Source organism: Sipha flava, unplaced genomic scaffold, assembly GCF_003268045.1.
Source record: "Sipha flava isolate LNK unplaced genomic scaffold, YSA_version1 1_pilon_pilon, whole genome shotgun sequence".
Taxonomy (NCBI): Eukaryota; Metazoa; Arthropoda; class Insecta; order Hemiptera; family Aphididae; genus Sipha; species Sipha flava.
The window spans coordinates 711646-734583 of record NW_020272783.1 but is presented as its reverse complement, the minus strand read 5'-3'; the positions used below and the strand labels follow the sequence as shown (position 1 = coordinate 734583).

The window sequence follows — 22938 nt, the reverse complement described above, 5'->3', positions numbered from 1 at the left end:
ACAATAAATATAACTCTTAATTGAAATTTAATACCTTACCTGCATAAATGTAGTACGTCTATAAGCGTGAATATGTGAATTTGAATGTCATCTAAAAAAAAAAAAAAAAAATGGTACATGAATAAGCAATTTTAAATACTATGACAAGAATGGTATTCAAAAGTTCAACAAACAGTGTAAAAATAAAGAAAACCATTTAAAAAATATATGGAAGTCTGGCAACGCATTTGCGTCATAGTACATGTGTGCCAAAATTTACTACAAATGAAATGGAACGCTGTTCAGCTTGGTCCAAGAAAAATGGGAAATAATAAGGCAAAACATACAGTGAAACTTTTACAGATATATTTGACTTATAGACTCAAAGAATGTATGTAAAAATTTGTATCACTTCAAATCTATAAAAATTTTAGGTACATAATAATGGTACATAATGCTTTGAATACTAAACTCAGTAATAATATTTCTAGAAATGTTTCTTAGCATTAATTATTTAAAAAAAATACCCCATTTAACAATACGCGATTTACTTGAATAAATAAATAAAGCATGCAGTTTATGTAAAACCAAATATTCCATATTCATTTTATAAAAACTGACAATTCTCTAATTCATATAAAAATACAACTATAGTTATTATAATATTATTTTTAATATTAAAAATTGAAAAACTAATAAAAATGCAATAGGAATCTCACTTATAACTTATAGTTACTAAAATTATATATAAAACTTAGTTTGAGTCTACCAAATCAATTCAAACCAAGATTCAAATGTTTAACAATTCATACCTACTTGTCGTATAAACATTATTTAGAACATAAAAATATTCAGCATGTTTAGTATTAAAAATATAACATCTATAGAAAATCAAATAATTTGAATGGTATACAATATTATTTTTAAAATTAACTATTTTATTATAGTAAACCAGAAAACGTGCACTCGTGGGTATGAATAAAATCATTATAATACAAAAAGTGGAAATTAATTTCCAATACATAGAATCCCAAAATATATTTTCAACGGATGAGCATGCGTGGAAAATTAAGACAGGTGCGAAAAGAAAAAATAAGTTTCTGAGGACAGCGACTAACTGCAGATGGTTAATGAACGAAGTCGTGTAGAACGGGCCAAATAATGGAGGACCATTGTTATCGGGTGCACAAGAATAAAAAAATAAACAACGTGCATAAGAGAATCTCTATTCTATTGAAAGGATCACAAAAAATAACTTTAATATAAGGAACGTACAAAAATAGAATGATGAACAATAGATGCCCCCATCTAGATTGTTGAACTGTGAAGTGTCAAGATTCGTGTTGGTATTAACTTGAGCTTGTATATCCCGATACAAATATACATACTTTGTACCTATATCTTGATATTAAATTGTTATTTATTAGCTGAAATACTTAAATATCAATGATTGGCAATTTATTTATGATAATTAAAACTCAAAACAAATTTAAAAAACTTACTATTAAACTGTTTGCATTTGTAATAAGTAAAATTAATAATCTACTACACTTGTTGAGCTGATAAAAAAATTACAATATAAATGACTCATCAATAATAACTATTAATAATAGGCAAATCTAAATTAGTTATCAAATTTTAGCTTTAGCCCTCACTTAAGCCTAATTAGCTTAAAATATATATAAATTAAATCAAACTTTTAAATTAAAACGTAAACACTTTTATATATATATATATATAAATTCTAGGTTAATAAAGTAGTCCTAGACCACAGTACAGTAAAAAATAATAGAAGTCGTATTATTAAAATATGAACTTATCAACGTTTTAAAGTGCTTAAAAACATATAAAATATATACTTAAAATCAGGTAAAATCAAAATAATTATGTTTAATACATATTTTAAAATATACTTGAGTAGTATTAATCAAAAATTAAATAATTTAAGTTTAATATTTTAAAAAACAACATAATCATAAACTTTCTATTAAATATCGTAAAACTAAATTCTACATTGAGATATTCAGAGTTTTATTATTGGTAATCCAAATTGCAAAATAGAACAAAAAGCCGTAAATAAATAAAATAATTATGCACACAAAATAAATATATATAAATTTTATAAGTACCAAGCTCTTGTTGTAACATTTATAATATAATTCTACTTCTGTGAAACTCGAAAATTATATATCTAAATATTTCAATTAAAATATCGCAACTAACATAATCAAGTAATCAACAACGAATTGCACAGTAAAAATAGTGAAAGATAATAAAAATAGTCAAAAGTTAAAACTATATGCAACAATATTATACGGTATCGAAATAACTGTTACATAAAATAGAAATAAAAACCAAATTTAATAAAACTGTATTATTCATAAACGTTAAATACTTTGTTACCTGAGAACTATTGTACTTGTTATGTTAGGGTTCTGAATTTTGATCACTCAGTAGGTATTACATACTTTTATTAAGATTTTTATAATAAAAATTATCAACCATAAATTTAATTTAATTTTTAAGATCTTACATAGCTCACTTTGTGATCAAAGATTTGAGTTGTCTTTTTTTATATGTAAATTATTATCTTTTGGCTATAAAATCTAAATTATGTTCTTCTCTATTTAACATAAAAATAATAATTATAATTATGTTGCATAGTGTTAAACAGGAAAAATAAATTAATGTGTATATGTTCTTCTCTTAATGTCTAGTAAAGGGAGACAACAAATCTCGCAAGAAATTTCTTAATTTTTAGAACACAGATACATATCTATATATCTATAACCATTAGTATTTTTATTTTAAAAGAACTCATGTTTGTAAACCTACAGAAATGAAACCGGTCCCGAAGGAAATGCTTATGGACCAGTTAAAATCATGGTAATTTATACACCATCATATACAGACCTTAATTAACGATTCGGGTGCCATTAAAAGTTAGTTAAGGCAACATTATTTTAAATTTTACTGAAAAAAAAAAAAAATAAATCATTTTAAATAATAATAATTCGTTTTTTAAAATTACTAATAATTACTCTTTTGTATAACATGGTTTTAATGTCAATGGTACAAAACATTTTATAGACAATAGCAAAATATGATACTACATATTTTAGTTAATGACTAATAATCAATAATGATCAATAGGTGTAATGGTATAAATATAAAAAAAAAATAGAAATATCATCAAAATTATAATGTATAAGTTAAAAAATTTGTCAATTTGTCTAACAAAAGTTAATAAATATAGTTTTTAGATTATAATTAAATTATTTTTCATGTAATTTTCACCATACATTTATTACTTGATAAATTAAACGATCGTTTTCTATATTTTTATATATTAACAATATTAATACATTTTTATTTGGAAAAATATAAACAGATATATAAGTGAGATTGTTTTAAACCTCGTCAATTACTTAATGACAACATGTTATATATTCAAGGTTTTAAGCTAGTCTTTAGATAAATTATCTAATTGGTACCCGCTTGGAAGCTCTAGAGTAGTACATTGGAAGTAACAGAGATCAGCAAACCTGTAAAAAGTAATCGACCCGCAGGCAGTTCTGCTTCCCAACAAACAGGTTTAGAATTTTTTTTTCTTTATGGCTCTCGATTTATTTTTTTTTTACTGTTTGATATACTACGAAGACACAAAGTTGACCCGGCAGAGGTTCAGAGATGTCATTTTATTACCCTTACAAAATCCTTATTTATACGATATAAAATGAATATGAATGAACGGAAAAGTTCAAACGGTACAATAGTATGTCTTGATTTTAAAATTATTTTGTTGTTATTATAAGCTGTTCAAGAATACACCTTTAGTTATCTCAAATAGTATACATTTAAAATGTCAACATTTTCAAAATCAACTATTTTTTTATTTTATGTGATACTTCCCATATTTATGAAAAAAATACAAATACAATATAATTAATTATTTACCAAACATATATTAATACTATCAACAAATAAAATTCCAAAAATAGTATATATAATGAACGGTTTTTAATTTTTAATATTTATAATCTGAAAAAAAATATTATTATTATTATTCAGGTATCAGATAAATATAAAATAAAATAATAAATAAATAATTTGTATCTATGATTATTTTAACATTTCTAGTGTTAATAACTATTTACAACATAGAACGTAACAATTAATTGATTTAAAGGTAGGTAACTTATATGTACAGGTACCTATTAAGTATATTTTATACTTAATATTTATATTATTTATATTTATACTTTATTTATATGATTTATAAAAAACAAATGTTCAAATAATATTAATCCCAACATTTTACTCAATATTAATATTTTTTAGATTACACAATTAAAATGGTATAAGTAGAATTACTTTTAAATAATAATTTCTCTTTAGGTGATTCAAATCCAGCTTTAAATTTTTCTACAATGAAAACACCAATACACCTATATTATACATGTATACCTGTATAGGGACTACTCACTCATCCATGACCCCATATGAGTATACCTATATACCAACCACTAAGCGGTATTAGTCATTAAATACAAACTTAGGTCACGCGAATACCCTTTTATACCTATGATTCATATTGTTACATATATGAATCATGTACTTGAAAATCATTTCTTAATCGAAATAAAAACCCAAAAAATGTAATTCACCATTGGATAGCGAAACATTAGAAAACAAATATATACTACAGTTCTTAATGTTTTTTTGTTAAGTGATGACGTATACATAACTAAATACTTAATTTTAATAGAATTGAAGATTAAGAACTATATTTTGCTTATTAAATATTTATGATGAATATTTTAAAATGTAAAAACGTAATAATTTAATAAATACAAATGAAAAATTATAAAAATTAGTTTTTTACACATCCCGATAATTTTTCATATTTTCCAGCGTACAACTATAGCATCGATTACAATCTCTGGTAGCAAAAAAGCCTAAGACCTTCAATAAATAAAATTATTTCTAAGTCATTATAAAAAATAATCTAATAAATGTATGATTAATAACATTTCAATTCATAAAACTGTGTAAACTGTTTTATACTACTATTAATGGTACCTAGACTAATGTTTTTGATAATTTTCAACAAAGTAATCCCACGATATAATTATTTGATTACACTTTCAATTGTCTAATGCATCAGACGAATTAACAAATAAGAAGGTTAGTGACCACGAACTGTAACTGTTACCAAGATATTGAACATAATAACTAATAAGTATCTTATCCTATAGTAAAAATCAATTGTACATAGTATAATTTTAGGCCTTGCTACTATTTTATATTTGGTACTTATCTCTTTGCTATAATTTTAAACAAAGTAGGGTTAAAAGCAACTTTTTATTATATAATAATTCTTAATTTGACTTCAAATGCACCATTGATTTACATAACCCAATATCAATATAAGGTAAATTACTTAAATAATTATTAAAATCCATTAACAATGTTCGTAGGTTAGGTTAAGGTTTATTAAGGTTTACATAAGTGTTTAAATTATAGATAGATGATATGGGTAAAAAAATATAAAATACAATATTTTGAGTTTTTTTGTGAAAAAATACACCCTTGTTAATTATGTTTAGTATACATATTATATTGATTATATGGGTACAGTAAAAACTAATGTTAAAAATAGTCTACAAATTAATTTTAAATAGAACTATTCAATTAAATGTCAACTACTTGAATTTCTACATCAACTTAATTTATAAATTACTCTCTTTCTGTAATACAATTTAAAAAATATATTGGTCGTTTTTTTTATACCTAAACTTATACATGTCACTATGTATACCACCATAATTATTTATTGACTTTTAACTATACTTGGTTTAATGCTGGCATAATTGATAAATAAATGCATAAATGATAATTAAGAAATAATTAGGTTCTTACCAAAATACATAACATAGAGAGTTTAACGATAAGATCAAATTCAAATATAAAATAAATAATATTACAGTCTATGCAGTAGGGTTATAGAATTTTTTTAATATAAGCAGTCTTATGTCAAACTATAAGATACAAGAGAACCACCATTTATAAGAAATGATTGAACTGGTTCCAGTGGGTGATCTTCAACCACGCCTTTTCCGGTCGCCAGTTATAGACCCCGTGGAGCCTATCTAACATTATAGATAAACGTATTTTTTCCCTCTTCGTATGTTTAAAATTAAACCAGTTATTAATTTGCAATGTCTAGATTTCCATGCAAATTATTATTATTCACCCATGTTTCGTAATAAAAAATATTTTTATAATACATTAATACAGGAGACATTTAGGGATGCATACCTACATTCACTCATGGCGCCAACTTCCTGGATACAGCTAGTCATTTTTGTCCTTCGAATGGCGTCGTGACTCGATATACTTTACACAAAAGGGTAGACGTAGTTTTTCAAAACTCAAACTATAAGATGTTTTAGTTTATCGGGTCGAAATAATACAATAGGTACATAAACGTGTTTGGAATCGTCAGACGTAATAAAACTATTTTAACATTATTTAGTATTAAGTTAGGCGTCCTTTTATTTCCTTTATAAGGAATCACTGGTTTTCTTTAAAACACGGGGATAATAAGAAAAATAATAATACTTTTTATTATATATAACTTGATATCTAAATCATAAGTACCTATCATAATCAATCGTATAATATCATTTACTAACAAAAATATTTTTAAATTTCTCTATTTTGAATAGGTATATTGTATTTATTTTCAATATCGTAACTTTCTACTAAATTTGCTCTTTAATTAACATCACGGTACGAAGATACTTATAACTAATTGTTCGATTTGATTAATGAATAAGTATTATCTATTATTATTGAATCTTTTAGATTCATAAATTAATTGATAATTTTCCTGATTATTTAACTATATAACTATGTACGCTATAATACTATTGCCTACCTCGACATTGTTATTCAACAATTGTATGGGTATATTAAATTTACTACTAAACTTAAGTTACCGCTACATGAATAGAAGACAACAAATAAAAATAAAATGTCCTTGTATAATAAAATAGTCGACCGAGTTAATTAGTATTAATTTTTAAGGTACCTACACATCAATATGTAATTGATAATTACTGAATTTCATCACAAAACTTTAAAATCAAAACTCTTTAAAACCCTTAGCTATATAATTCCATTTCAATCCCATCTTCATAAAAAAATGTAGAATAATAAATAATTTTGTATAACACGATGGTTATAATAAATTGCCGTCAAATACCTATTTAAGTTCTATATATAGGTATGTATATATATTTGAATGAAACCTGAGTACTACATGTATTATATATTGTCTTAACTCCTATATAGTTAGTTACATGGCACCGATAAAGCAATATTGTATACATGTTTTATATCATTTAATACGCGTACCTTATAAATAAGCACCTATTTAGACAATAACAAAAAGTGCATAATAAAGAATTTGAACAAAATTCAATATTAAAATAAATAAGTTAGACGTAACAAATAATGTTGACAGCACGTAAACTTATCGAAATTTCTAAAAAAAAAATACAATACTGTCAACATTATTATATTTATAATACAGGATTTTTAAGAATAATTCAAAATAATGTACGTATTATTATAATTATTCAGTGTGAATATAATTTTTTTAAAAATGATAAAACAACATTTAATCACTAGTATGAGACATGGTATTATAACAATAATCATATTCAGTTCAGACGCTCTAAATATTGATCAATACTAAATTAAAAAGTATATTAAATTTCATACGAAACGGATATAGATAAATCGTGATCTAAATAACAGTACCAACATTTAATCGGAAACGAGAGTTCATATTGACTTTCAAATAACGTTGGAACATATAATTTCAATTTATTTTTCTATATACGATGCTTGTACCTACATACAAACATGTACGATATACAAATGGAATTGTATTATAAATGCATGCATCAACACATCATATTATAGATAAATTTTCAATACTTTGATCTACATCGATCGTCATAGGTAGTAAGTATTTTTGAATTCTTATCGACAGTTCATACGTTTTCATTAATCTTCTCGTTCCATATTTACTACAATACTGAACAATAGTCCATTCAAAAAACAACCAAAATCTACAAGTGCAGTAGTAAACAATATTTCAGGAAACAATCGGTGTTCACGTTATTATTTCCGTGTCGTTATTTGTCGAATACCGACAAGAACACGGCGTTTTATTCGACCATCTCCAGATGACCGAGGAACCGTCAACGTCGAAAAAAAGTACACTTCTGTAGACTGTTCTCGTTTCCAATCTTACTAATATAAAACGATCACATTTTGGGAACTCACCGTTTTCGAAAATATCGTTTGTCCTCGTGCGTGTAGCTCCGGGGCCTTTGAGATCGACGAAAAAAACACAACGAAACACCACGAACCGCACACGTCAACACACTTGAGCAATTATGTTAACACGGACGCGAAACAAACAACTTGGAGCACGCGAACATTTGAACCCGACTGGTCGGCGAAACAAAATGTCGTATTATAACAATTTAAACACGGTGGTGAGCAAAACTATTTGGCGTCGGGAAGACGGGTCGAAAAACACGCACACTCGCAGGACAGACAACCAACTACCTCCGCACAACGAGTTGCGTCTCGGACTGGTTTGGATTTTGTTTACGTTCCATAGAACGTGTCGTTGTTTTCGTCGGCCGTGTAGGGGAAAGGGAAAAAAAAAAGTAGTAACGGTAATAACATGGGAGCGTTGCTATAGCCGGTGGCGATGACCGGTGTGCGCCGTGCGGCGTGTGTACGCGCGGTTGTTTCAAAACCCGACAGTGCGGCCAACGCGAGCACGCCTCCCGTTGTGTTCACTGCTGCCGTCACGGTATTCCATTATTTTACTGTCGATGGCGGCACCGGGTGGCCAACGGAGCCACCGTATCGATTGATAACGTGATAAAAACGACATCACGAAAATGCGATAACGCACTCGGTGTTTATGCGGCGTTGTTTGAACACGGTTAATAAATGGTTTGTAAATTATCCGACCACCGTGTTGATCATGTTCTGAAATACGATGACGTCGCGATTAAGTGGACGAAGCCGATTTAATGTTGAGCAGTAATTTTTTTCTGGCGTATTCCGTTCTCGACCTGATGGTTTTGTAGGATTCATTTGCTACGCTAAAACCATGGCCACCGTAATAGCCATCGATCTGTCCGTGTCCATGCTCCGAGACATTAAAATCAAAGACACCAAAGAATCATTTACGTTGCTACAGTTGGCCACTCATGGTGTCAATGTTCTGCTCGACTACTTAGCTGTACACTCAAGGCTCGAATTTGTAGCTGTTGTGAGTACTTAGGGACATGTGATAAAATTAAATTACAAATCCCTATTTTCACAATACCGTTAATACCTATACTACAGTACATTGAACCGTATTTAAAATTCGGTTGCTACGCAGAACTACATGCATAAAATCAAATGGTTCTTTATATCAATTCTTTTCCATTCTTGCGATATAAAAAAGGAAAATAGTATAATTTCACATAAATTATTCGTACTATATGTACAGTATTTACATTTTAATATGTTAAATATTTAGTATTGTTACTGGTTAGATTCAGAGCCTGATTAACGCAAGTGCAGATGATGTACTACCCGCAAGCTGTAAAACATTTTTTTTCTGATCAAATTCACATAAATTAATTTTTTTTAATGTAACTCCATCAACATTTAGGGTTCTTTATTTTTATTATCAGAATATTAGTTATTTTTGTTATTCCACATGTCTACAGTGATAACTAATGCCCTCTCAAAATATTAAAATAATAATAACTAAAAATTCTTGAATGAACTATTGAAATATATTCCTTAACAAAACATCAGGTAAATACTAAATTAATTTGTAATTTTAACTTTTACAGTGAAAAAATAAGAAAGGAATTCGTAATTTTCAATTTTTTTTCAATCAAATGTTGTAATAATAACAAAGTATTGTTCTTTTTATTCCGTTTTATATATATATATTTATAAGGTGTTAAATCAATAAGTTGCTTCACCATTTCTATGCAAGACTGCAAATTAATTAATTTTAATTTCAATTCTAAAGTATTTTTATTGTTTTGATATAATATCATTTTGTTATATTATTTAATTAGTATTATATTTTTATTGTCCATAATTTCTTCTTCTACTCTGCAGATTTGTTTAGGAAAATTGTTGACATGAGTATTGTATTGTACAATTGTATTGTATTCATATTGAATAATCCTACTGTGGAATAATGAATATTTAAAAAAATATATATTAATTTAACTATAAATAAAAATAGAAAATCCAATAAAAATAATTACATTCTTAAAAATTAAAAAAATATTGTATATTCTTTCATTTTCTTATATACTATTATACACTACAGTAACAATTTAAATATGTATCCTTTAATGTTTTTGTACAAAATATTTCATATCAATTCTATTTTATAAATGTCTATATATCAAATCATAGAACTATTTTTAATATCAAGTTATAATAAATATGAATATTACATTTAATCTTTAATATTTATATTTAACCAGTTGGTCTGATATTTGCCTTATTAAAATACTATTAATCAGTAAATAAAAATATCTAATATTTATTTAAATATTTTATTACAGGTGACATTTTCATCAACTTGTGATGTGCTATGTTCATTTACTCGAGATTATGACCTAATTAAAGCAAAAATCACACAATTAGAATTCAGAACCAACACCTGCTACCCACCTGTAATACAGACTATTAATTATTTAGTTCATAGTGAATGGTCCAACTCAGTGACATGCCAAGTTAGTTACTATTCAAGAATATAGTTTAAATTAAAATTTAATTAATTTTAATATTTTTATTTGTTTTTAGGTTATAATGATTACTGATGGTAATTGTTATGAAGGTCTTCGGAAACCAGATATGACTCCATTTCTGTTTCCTGGCAAACTTATAGTTGTTCCCTTAGATCAAGTGTCATCCCTTTACAAAAACAATTATGACTCAAACAAACTTCCAAATGGTCTTGGGCATATAATGTCTCCTGAACTACCTCTGACCCCATCTTCAGTTGCTAAAGTATTTGAGAAAATTTCTAAAGAAGCATATGTACCATATAGTGCAGTATTACGATGTGGTCATTTAAAATCAGATATTCATTTAATTCCTCCCCCCTATGGTATTAAACACAAAAACTAATTTGATTATCACTATTTTTATTTCATATTTTATTTTAACTTTCTAGTCTTATACAAAAGCTGCAGATTTTGAGATAACTACCTGTTGTATTTCAAATGAACTGAGTATTATTGGATTTCTTGAGTCTTCAAGAGTAGAATGCCCTGCTACTTTATCGCGTCATCTTGTTTTACCTCAACGAGTTTCAGATGAATGTGTTGAAAATAATGAAGCATCTTCTAAAACTCCATCATTTTGTGTGTTATTACATGGAGCATTAAAAGTACTAAATTTAATATTTATAAACTGTATAAAAATGATTATAACTTATACTAATATTTATAAAATGTTGCAGGTAGAAAACATGACAGCTTTATGTCAGTTAAGCTCTAACTGGTATGGATTATTGGTTAGTTGGGCAGATAATAAAAAAAAATCTAATCTTATGTTAATTACACTTGAACCTGGAACAAATGCAATCCCTTGGTTAGGTGATATTCAAAATCTTACATTATCACCTACAGAGTTAAGCAAAACTGGTAAACATTTATTTCAACATAATGTTATGTATATGTATATTTATAATTAATCCTTAAACTATTTCAGAACTTGAAGAATCACAACCTGTAAAAACTTCTGATAAACGTAGTTATAACCAGTCACAATTGGTTTGGATCAAGGAAGCTGGTCTTCAAGCAGATATTCAAAAAATTTTAAGACAAGCAAGGAAAATGCCTGATAAAATTCCAAGTTTTTATAAAGTAACTAAAATTTAAATAATCAAATTAATAATAAACTTAAGTTTAATTTTAATTAAATTGTCTTATTCAGGAATTAAATCGAATTCGAAAAGCTGCAATTGCATACAGTTTCAATGATCTATTGACAAGTATAGCTGACTTACTGGATCTAGAATGTAATAATTTGCCAGGCGGTACTCATCCAGATTGTGCTCTACAATTAACTCATGCTGCTATAGAATTACGAAAACCTTATGCTATGGACCCTAAACTTTCAATCGGTCCAATGATAACAAAATATACCCACCATGATCTTATGTAATTTATAATCAAAAAAATAAATGATTTGTGGTATTTTATCAAGTTAAACTCCTTGATTAATAGGCTCATGTAAATGAATAATTTAAGAAAAATTACATTTTTGTATTTGTTTATGGCTGATTTTAAATAAATATGTATATATTTTTTTTAATTTAAAGTTTATTGTTTCATATTTATTTTACTATTGATATCAAGATCTACATTAATAACCTAATAGTTACCATAAAATATTACTTTTTATTATTATTGTAAACTAAGTATAACAACAATAGTACAATTTTAGACTTAAAATAATCCAAATATTGATTTCTAATTCGGATATTATTTGTTATTGGTTAATAACTATTATATTCTTGTTTCATAAATATATAAAATAAAAATAATAATTAACAATATAAACTGTTTTAATAAGTAACTAAAAAACAAAGTATTACAACAAATGCTTATGGATCATTCATAAATATAATACAGTTCGAGAAACTAATGAATATGATCAAAATTATAAGTCTCCATTAATAATTGTCTTTATTTGTATTTTTTACATTTACTGTAGGAAAAAATTTTAATTAGTGCAAAATATAAGTAACTTTTGGTAAAATTGTATAAATGAAATATTTAATATAATAATATATTTATTATATGTACATGTATTTTGATATTCATATAAACTAAGAAAACCCTAATATGTTTAACAGTTAATGCTTATAAATTGTCAATAATATTAATCTTTTTATTCAAGCAGAACAAAATAAGATTTTTTTGTTAATTTAAAATTAAGTACACAAGAAAAATTAAATATTTAGTTATAAATAGAAAAAAAAATACTGTTTAAAAGCTGTCACTTTTTAGTCTATATTTTAATAGGTAATTTTAACTTAATGTATTTAAATATTTTATCATAAGTATTTGACAGGGTTATAAAGTGAAGAAGAAGAAGTTACTATTTTCCGACGAATAGTTAATATCAAATGTCAGATTAAAGTAAAACATGTGAAAAAAAAGTTATAGTTAAATAAACTATTAATAACATGTCAAACGCCTTTACAATTTTTATTATCATTGTCAAGTAATCCTGGAACACATGACCTTTGTAAGAAAAAAATTGTTTTTTTTAAAATTCTATCTAGGTAAGTCTTAAATTTGTTATTATATTTTTTCTCTTACAATACAGAACTTTTGATTTTTGAACACTGTTATTGTGTGATATTATGTATACCAATATACCACTGCGATAGCTATAGAATTGCCTAAAAAAATTGTTTTTGAAAATGAGTACCATCAACTTATCCAAGTCTGTGTGTTACTATATAATATTTATAATACATTAAATTAGTACATAACTAAATGAGCTCAAATAATTAAACTTACAAAACCTTAACATTGTGTAACAATACTCTCTTCAAGTTAATGATTCTCAAAACTTACTGGAAAGAGATACATAATATTTCCATACCCTGATAACATATTATTAAGTGTACATGTACAGATACAATTATGATATATGGCATACATAAATATAAAAAATACGTTCATACACCTATCTCTACTGAACTTTGGTAAACATTCCCAACCCCATCGCACACCGCGATATACTTGATATTGACTAGTCATTACACTTTTCAGTACTGCTACCACAACGTGACGTTGTCGGTAGAGAATAACATTATATATAACTATACATAATACATAAATAATATTTCTAATGCTCGCGCATATTACTTCTAAAACGAAAAACGTAATAAGATGATGAAGTTGATGACGATAACAATAATGATACTTTGATATCGAGCCTTGATCTTTGGACGGATGTAAAACAAACAAAAAACAAAATAATTTAAAAACGGTCACACCGAATTATCGGCTTATTAATAATTCGCGGCTTCGTAAAATAGTATATACGCCTCGTTGCTGATAAGTTTGGTGCTCGACTGCGCCTTGGACACCGAACTGTCGTTGAAAAAGTTCCAGTCGCCCGTGGTCGGGTGCTTGCACAATGCTGTGTAGTGTCCGGCGATCGGCGTGCCCATGTGGTTGGACACCGCGTACAAGTTGTACTTTGTACTGTGCGGCTGTATGCCCCGGGCCGATCCGGACACGTATGGGCTCATATCCAACGATACGACAGGGAACGCGACGTTCGACGTGATCTTCTTGTACAATTGGGTGCCCTGGAAACGTTTGAGATGCAACACCAGGTATCTGGGCAACTTCTGGAAACGGTACGCCTTATACATTTTTCGGTCCACCTTGCACACGCTGCACCGAGGCCGTTCGCGGAAATCCAACACCTCTTCCTGCGTGAAGTTCTCCAGCAAGTCGGTAATGGACACGTTGCTGGACGAACCGATGGACGGCAGCGGTAGCGACAAGTCCCAGAACACCTGCGGGCAACGATGACGAGGTGATAATAATCATATATGCAAATGATAGGATCCAAGCAAGAAGGTAATTATAAAAAGTGTGTATGTTAGTGAAACGGCGAACAGGGCAAGCGCGCCCGCAGGATAAAATTCCACCCTGAGCAAGATTAAAATTCTAAGGGCCAAAACAACGTGTATCGAAAAACAGATGAGAACAAAATCAAGTACCATAGAAATCAGTACTCGGGAGAATTTATAGTTTTAAGCGATATGCAGTCCACGTGTAAACATCGTAAACCAATAAATACGTTCAAGATTATACATTTTAGATTATCTAAAAACATAATAAATTTTACTAAACTTCATAAATGGATCTCCATAAAATTATGTTGTAATTAATGCGCGTGGTATTAAATTAACCATAGTTTTGAAACGAAAATTCCCAATAGGGGCAATGGCCCCTTTGCCCCCTCCTGCGGGCGAACAGGGATTTGATAAACGCGCGTATTACGTAATTTAGCGCCGGCGGACGGCAGGCGGTTTGCCAGCGGAATGCATATGCGTATAGTATTTTTAATCTCATCAGAATCCGGGTCAATTATTATTACAGTCGTGTCTCCGTATTGTAATTACACGCCATCCTACACAACACTATACGCGTTTATTCTAAACACGATACACCTACCTCGAACGTGATGCTCTTGTGGCCGCACACGGAACACTCAAGGGTCGACTTGAGCTGACCTGCGAACAGGTCCACCACGGTACTGTTATCGGTAGCCAGGTACCTTTGCCAGAACTCGGCGGCCAGCGCGTTATCTTTGAGCGTATCGTCCACGTCGGGCATGGCTCGGGGTTTGACCTTCACCCTGTTCACGTCCATGTGCAACTTGTCGAGCAACAACCGGAGGAACTCCTGCGCGTCCTGCTGGTCGTAGCCCACGAACCGCGGAGACAGCCGCTGGAACGCCGATTTGAACGCAGTGGTATCCACCGGATGGCTGTCGTTGGACATCCATATTCGGGTTAACAGGTCCCTGTACACCCGGATCAGCTTGCCGTCGGCCCCGTCCGCTTCGTCCAGCACGCTCTCCGTCAGTCCCTTGGTGTTGCTGAGGCACTGCAGCACCGAGTTCATGTAACACGTGTTCCCGATGTTCCGGATGCCCACCACCCCCCTCTTGGACACGTCCGACCTGTTGTACGCGGATGACGTGGACGTCTCTTGCGCCGTGCCACTGCTATTGTCCGCAGTAGTGGCGCCGTATTTAGTCCTATAGTTCATGTTCACATACCTGGATGGCTGCTGCGGCACGTCGCTGGACGGCTGCGAGTCCTGCTGCTGTTGCTTGTTGTACTTCTCGAAGTACGACAGGTTACCGGCCCTGTAGTTGTACGTCTTGTTCAGCAACGACGACGGCGATCTGCTGCTGCTGCTGGTGCTGCTGTAGAACGCGTCCAAACGTTTTTTCGTTGCGTCATACCGTTTGTCGTTGCCTAGCAGCAGCGCAGCTGTGGCGGCGGCCGACTTTCCAACGTCTCCACCGCGGGTACCCAGGGCCGTCGATCCGGTGGTCGAGTACGCGGACGGCGACAGGCTCTTGCTGAGGCTCAACGACCGGATGTTGCCGTTGATGTCGGTCAACCGGGACGACGAGCAGGACGTGGAAGACGGCACCTGCCTGGGCGCGCTGTTGTACGCCCTGGACCGCCGGTCGGGGCTCAGCTCGGTGGTGGTCAACACGTACGACGATGACGCGGAGCCGCGTTGATATCTGGACGCGGTGCCCGTGGCGGTAGCGGTCCTGCCGGTGCCGTACTTGTCGGCCGACGACGACGACGACGACGCGTACATGTTAACGACGAACTACGATGACCGCGGCGGACCGGACCACGGGATCGCGTAACATGTCCGTCCGGCGCCGTGCGTAGCACGCACCACCGCTTGTCGTCGGTCGCGTAAACGAACGGCTCTCGGAAAGCACGCCTGCTGCCAAACGCGCCGTCCGCGATGTGTGCACTCGTCCCCGCGCCGCGACCGTCGTCGTATTCGCGTCGCGTCGTACCGTTTCTTTTTCACGCGCGCGCGTGCCGCCCGCCCCGCGTGACGTCAGACGCGCGGCATCCTTCCTCTCCCGAACATCTGTTCGGCCGACAATTATTGTTATTATGCACACAACCGTTCGGCCGGCGAAAACGGTGGAATGATCGATGTGCGCGCGCGTCCCTGCACCCGAAACACCCGCGCCTCGAAACGCGCGCGCGCGCGCGCGTGCGGTATTTTTAGCCCGTCGGCGCCACGCGCACTATCACTGGTACCCGTAGGTGTGTACAATAAACATCCGTCGCGCGCGCGCTATCGATGCGCGGCGGCCAACCATCGATAGACCGTCCCGCGATGTCGCACGGCGCGCGCCCGCCTATTGATTAACCTAGTTCGTCTCTGCGTTTTATTTTAGCCGTTCGCGCACTCGTACAACGTGTACGTGTGCGCCGTGTACGTGCGCGTGACGGCACTCCAATGCCACCACAACAGAGCGCACACCCGCGTACGTACATGACTTTTTTTTTTTTTTTACGTGCGTTTACGTGTGTGCGTGCGTAGTATACGATACGCGCGCGTACACGCACGCGCCGATGTAATATGTGTAGCCTTGACAGGGTTTTACAATAGACACGATGTGGCGACCGTTTGTTTGAATTTTTATCATATCCTCCGCAACGCTCCCCGCCCATCCTACCGCACTGCTATTATTATATTATTACACGCGTTTGTATACACCGAACCGCACGCCGGTCGGCGATACGCTATAAATATATACGTTACGGCTTTGGTTAAATTTACCGAGAAAAAAAATTAAAAATATATACGCTTTGACATTGCAGCAGTCTTCGGTTCCGAACTTTGACCGGCCGCAGCCGCGCGTCTCTACGGGCACAGTACATTTTTATTTATTGCACGGATATCCAGCGTCTCGCGAGAGCTTCGCGTTCATCATACATTCGGTTTTTCGTTGACCGAACATGGTATGCGGCACAAATTGGATTAACCGCCGCGTGAGGTTTCGCGTGCGCGTGCCAAGACACACTACGCCGGCCAAGGCCACGCGGCGTATCTTTCTCTCCTCTGGACGCGCGCGGGCGTTGAAATCAATATTTTCCTATAGATTTCTCGTACACGTATTCGTGTATAGGTACCCGTTTTTATTTTCTTCTGCTTTTTCTTTCCGCCAAAACGGGACCACACCTTTTCGGCGTACGATTAACATTGCATTCTGGCACGCGCGTATGTACATCGTCATATATATGGCTGTATGATACATCATAATATGTGTACGTCGTATATGAAATATTTATTTATATATTATAAACAGCGCCGCAGTGAAATTATAAATAATTATAAATATACACTGTAAGAAGACTCGAACCATCCCTGATCTATTTTATACGAGTATTTGTTTTCGAAAACTTCAAAACACAATCAGAAATATAGAATTATACCGTTTTTATAAATGTATCAGGTATGTCTATGAAGATAGTTATTTTTTTACACTGACCAATAGACATAAATTTATTTTCAAAAGACACAATAAAATATTATCAACATTTTCTTATTTTTAATAGTCCTATTCTATACATATATATACATATATATATATATATATTATATTTATTTATACGGCATATCCATCGCGAATCGACATTTTAGATATTTATGAATTTTAAACAATAAAATGAATTGGTACATATACTAACTGAAAGAATTATCAAATGATCATGGATATCCTCGAGATAATTGGTATCTACTGAAATTAACCCAAAGACCTATGGTTACGATTGTCGATTATAGTCTATACTAGTGCTCTGCATGGCCCGGTCCGAAATGACCGCACCATAGTCCGTTCTTATCGTATAAAAATAGATGAAGGATTATTTCGATTCGACTGCATATTTTTATGTATGATTTCGGTCCGGTCCTAGTTTAAACTATGTTAATTTCAATTCGTCCGGTTTCTACAATGTCATCAGATCGGTTCGGTCTAGACCAGTTGTTCCCGACTAAGCGAATATATGACGTTTAAATCCATTGAACAATGATTTTACACTTTTAAAACATATTTAGAATTTGTAATACGTATATTATCATGGGAATCAATATTTTAGCCTAGTGTCGTTGTTTTTGTACCATGTAGATAAATAACTCAGAGCTGTTCATGGTACCTATTATTAATAACTATCAGAAATATTTTCAAGAACAACGATTGTAATTATTCTCATTGTGTCGTGGGTGACATGGAAGGGCTTGTTGCTGCCATCCGATAGAATTTATATTTACAATCAATGTTAGAATGTACTTTTCTATGTAATACATATTACAGTTTTATAGTGATCTACGAGCAATTTAAATCTATAACAATTATCAATTATATGGTATAATTTAAAACTTTCATTGTCCGACATTTTTTTTTAGTTTGTATTTTAGTTCGTTCACTCTATTAAATTATATTACATTTTCGGTCCGGTCCGATGGAAAAATAAAATTGAAATAGGTCCGGTCCATAAACTATTACAGTCTACAATTTGTTAATTGGGATCGGCGGTCCGATCTCGATCCACGCTAACACATTATTTTAAATTTTCTGTCTGGTTCTGTTTTTTTTTTTTTTTTTATTTATTAATTTATTTTTTACCGGTTAATTTCGGTCCCTGGGTTTACGTAAAGACTAGTATTCTGTACGGTAGTTTTAGAGATTAAACCAGACACAAAAAAAAAAACTTTAAACTTTAAATATAATTTAGATTCGATTCTTTATTAACATTTGTAGTCTGGTTTAATCTCTAAAATGACCGTACAGAACACTAGTCTTTACGTAAACCCAGGGACCGAAATTAACCAGTAAACCCTTAAAAATGTAAGAACCATAACCTCAATTTTAAAACGGTTAATTTTAATTAGTAGTAATACAGATCTTGTTAGTCGGTTCAGAAAAATAAAAATCAGATTTTTTAATGGTTATTATTCTCTTGTGTTATGAACTGTACTTTGTAATAAATAAATGAATACGTAGCCTGGAGTATTAATATATGAGTAATGTACGACCTATTTTGAATTAACAATTCATCATTAGGTATTCACAAAATTAATAAAATCACGACTATATAAATACATAAATAATGTATTATTTTTTTCGATTTTGACCAACTAAGTCGCATTCCAGTTATTAATACGTACAAATTAAAAAGAAAAAGGTGGTAACAGATACATGTTTATAATAAACAAATTATACAATAAGCTTTAATTCATTTTATTTAAAGAAAAATGTATAGGTTTGAGTTAGAAACAAAAGCATCAATCAACGTAAAAAAAAAAAAAAAAAAATAGATTATTATTATAATTAAATATACTCGAAAAATTATTTAGTTTAAAAAATGTAGACTAAAATCATAATAAAAATCTATTTAGGTATAACATATTAACATCATGGATCGCTATTACTTTTTGGTATAGATATTCTTGTATATCTATTATTAATGTGGTCTTTGGGTTGAGACTTGAAAGCAATAATTTATGTTAATGCAAATATTTTACTACCCCTCTCGCCATAAGTTGATTGGTACACTAGTATGTAATCGGCTATCGTCATATGACGCGTTTCAAATTACTATCAATTTTTTGGTTGGCTATTTACATTACGCATTGTATGCTTAATATACCTAGTTCCAATGTTGATCAATGGCAACGACATCCATATCCTCTCAATTGTCCATCATGGATCCCTCCCATAGTCACCATATGATTGTATATGTTATAAGGGTAAGCAAAAAAGGACAGGAAACGATGAGTTCCGGGCCCCTCAATAGTTCTCGCGGAGTCTGATTACGGGTAATTTTAACATTTGACTAAAGTCGACATTATCCATGCATGTTGGCTAATGTGTAATTGTTCGCGTATAAACATAAAACATCAAATAAATCTGGTTGATGGTAAAACATTAAATAAGAGTTTTTGTTAGCATTCTACAGGGCGGTAGCAACCAAATACTGCGCTTGGGGCAAAATTTCAAAATGCGGCCTTAAGTATTTTAATTTATAAAAAACTGAATATTTTTGCTCCACTAGCCCCCCCCCCCCGCTTGCTACAGCCCTTCCATTCTGTATACTATAGTATCAAAATAATAAAGAGTCAAACTACCAGACTATAATTTATCTTATTTTATCATATAATTTATCTTAAAGATTTAATGAAAAATAAATAAATGTAATATTCTAGGTAGGTATCTTAATTGAACGATGTTTCTGTTATAACTTTATATGCTATACAAATACAAATCTTGATTTTCTGTTTTCGCATTTAATACTTGTGGGTGCAATATTATATTTTAAATCTTATTTAACTAAAATATAACTAAACATAATTTTATTGTTATTTGAAAAATTGTTCTCTGGAAAACGAGAAGATAGTTAATTTTATTTATCATGATTCACTTGCAAGTGAAAACTACTTCAATATAATTGATGAATTGAAAGGTGGCAAAAAATCTCTCCGTTTAGTGTAATATGTTTTTATATTAAAAATAATTTATAGTAACTAATCAAGAATTACGACTTATATTACTTAATTTTTTTTTTTAAATTTATATTTTGATGATTCGTAAACTACACATAAGCCAAATGTTGACAATTCCCGTAACATATACATTTATTATAATTGCCGAATAATTGATTAGCTATCATGACGTCACTGTATACCTATTTATATTAATGAGACTCGCTCGCCCAACAAAAGGAAACTATTATATAATATGTTTATGTTTGAGAATCAGATTATTTAATAACTATAACATATTGAAATATACCAAAGTAATGTACATAGAATTAATTAAATCAATAAAATGATGATGAAATATTATTGGCTTATAGTCTTATCAGTGACGGTCTGACCCACTTGGATACCCGGCAATCGCCGGGGGGCCCTGAAATTTATTCTTAAAATAGGGGTCCAATTAGGGGCGAATCCTTAGTAGTTATTAGAGCTGAAAGTGGATTATAAATGTATTCCATGTAATAAAAAAACAATGTGATCATATAATATTAATTTTTTAAGTTTATTCATAATAACCATTATTAACAATTATCTTATTTTATGGAATCTTACATGAGATCTGACATAGGGATTTTTTATTTTACTATACAATTAAACCAGTGGCGTAATTTGGGGGGGGGGGGGGGGGCTGGGGGAATTTGTCAGTTTATTTTTAATTTCAACTTATAGTCTGTTCACGTAAAAAATATAAGAAGTCTTCAAGAGGCCAATTTAGTCAATAAATATTAATTGTGGGTCACCTGATCTCCTGAATCTCTCCTAAAACATTTTTAATAGGTATTTATTGAATATCACTCCAATATTAATGATATTACCTATGTTGCACATTGTAAATTTTTTGCCGGAGACCCAAACATGAGCCAGACCAACACTGAATCTTATGTACATATTTTATGATACTATACATATATACTACATATATGAATACAACAAACCACAGCGGTGTACCTTCTCGTTCACTTCAATAATTATTTACTAGTTTCAAAAGTTTAAATGTGAACTTATACGGGCGATGGTCGATAAGGATGTTAATTATCGTTTATAAATGACATCAATAAATTACTATAATTTGTATGGAACACATTACGGTCGGTTAGTACCGCTATGAATATATTGATACATAAATACGTCTATACTACAAAATATCGTGTAACAATATTATGACGTATAATATGATATAAACGTTTCACCATATAATTTAGAGTTCATACTTCACAATATGCTTTTATATTTTGTATAGTTTGTATAAACAGTTACAGCATTAAGATTCTAAGAGCAAATCGATTGTTATATTGTATATAAAATATGTGTTCAAGAAGGTTATGTACCTACTTATATAATTTCAGAAATGTATATTAATACTATGTAAGTTGTGTTTATATATATATATATATATATATATATATATATATATATATATATATAAGACTTTCAGCCTTTTTAAATACAATTGTAGGTATCCTTTATGAATGATCCGCAAATAGCCTTCAAAAGTCGAAAACCTATTTTTAAATAAGTGACCTGTGAATAAGAACCACAGTATAGTCAGTAAATAAGAAAAATTAATATAAGGTCTGGTAAATTATACATGTCCTAAAATAGTTAAAAATAAATCGATGTCCTAAAGGCTTTTCTATACTATACCAATATTGGTAAGAGTAAAAATTCGTTATTGCTTGTATACGTTTCAATTTACTAAAAGCAA

At 31.3% G+C, this 22938-nt stretch overlaps 3 protein-coding genes across 3 annotated transcripts in view; 1 reads left to right on the top strand and 2 right to left on the bottom strand.

The window, feature by feature from the left end:
* The window catches only part of LOC112681961 (semaphorin-1A-like), a 58762-nt gene extending 50066 nt beyond the window's left edge, over window positions 1-8696 (bottom strand). Inside the window, exons 1-2 of the mRNA XM_025552349.1 lie at window positions 8341-8696; window positions 40-91 (exon numbers count right to left, since the gene is read on the bottom strand). The gene's annotated coding sequence lies outside the window, so the exon portion shown is untranslated. The remainder of the gene's footprint in view (window positions 1-39; window positions 92-8340) is intronic.
* A 267-nt stretch (window positions 8697-8963) lies between these two features.
* LOC112681978 (integrator complex subunit 14) lies at window positions 8964-12406 on the top strand. Its single transcript, XM_025552375.1, has 7 exons — window positions 8964-9349; window positions 10662-10832; window positions 10903-11208; window positions 11276-11491; window positions 11564-11747; window positions 11815-11969; window positions 12040-12406. The coding sequence occupies exons 1-7, from the start codon at window positions 9188-9190 to the stop codon at window positions 12268-12270; spliced, it is 1425 nt and encodes a 474-aa protein (XP_025408160.1). The 5' UTR covers window positions 8964-9187; the 3' UTR covers window positions 12271-12406.
* A 1634-nt stretch (window positions 12407-14040) lies between these two features.
* LOC112682009 (ubiquitin carboxyl-terminal hydrolase 2-like) lies at window positions 14041-17968 on the bottom strand. The gene is made up of 2 exons (XM_025552452.1): window positions 15315-17968; window positions 14041-14650 (listed from the first exon to the last, which is right to left on the bottom strand). The coding sequence occupies exons 1-2, from the start codon at window positions 16482-16484 to the stop codon at window positions 14135-14137; spliced, it is 1686 nt and encodes a 561-aa protein (XP_025408237.1). The 5' UTR covers window positions 16485-17968; the 3' UTR covers window positions 14041-14134.
* Between the last annotated feature and the right edge of the window lie 4970 nt (window positions 17969-22938).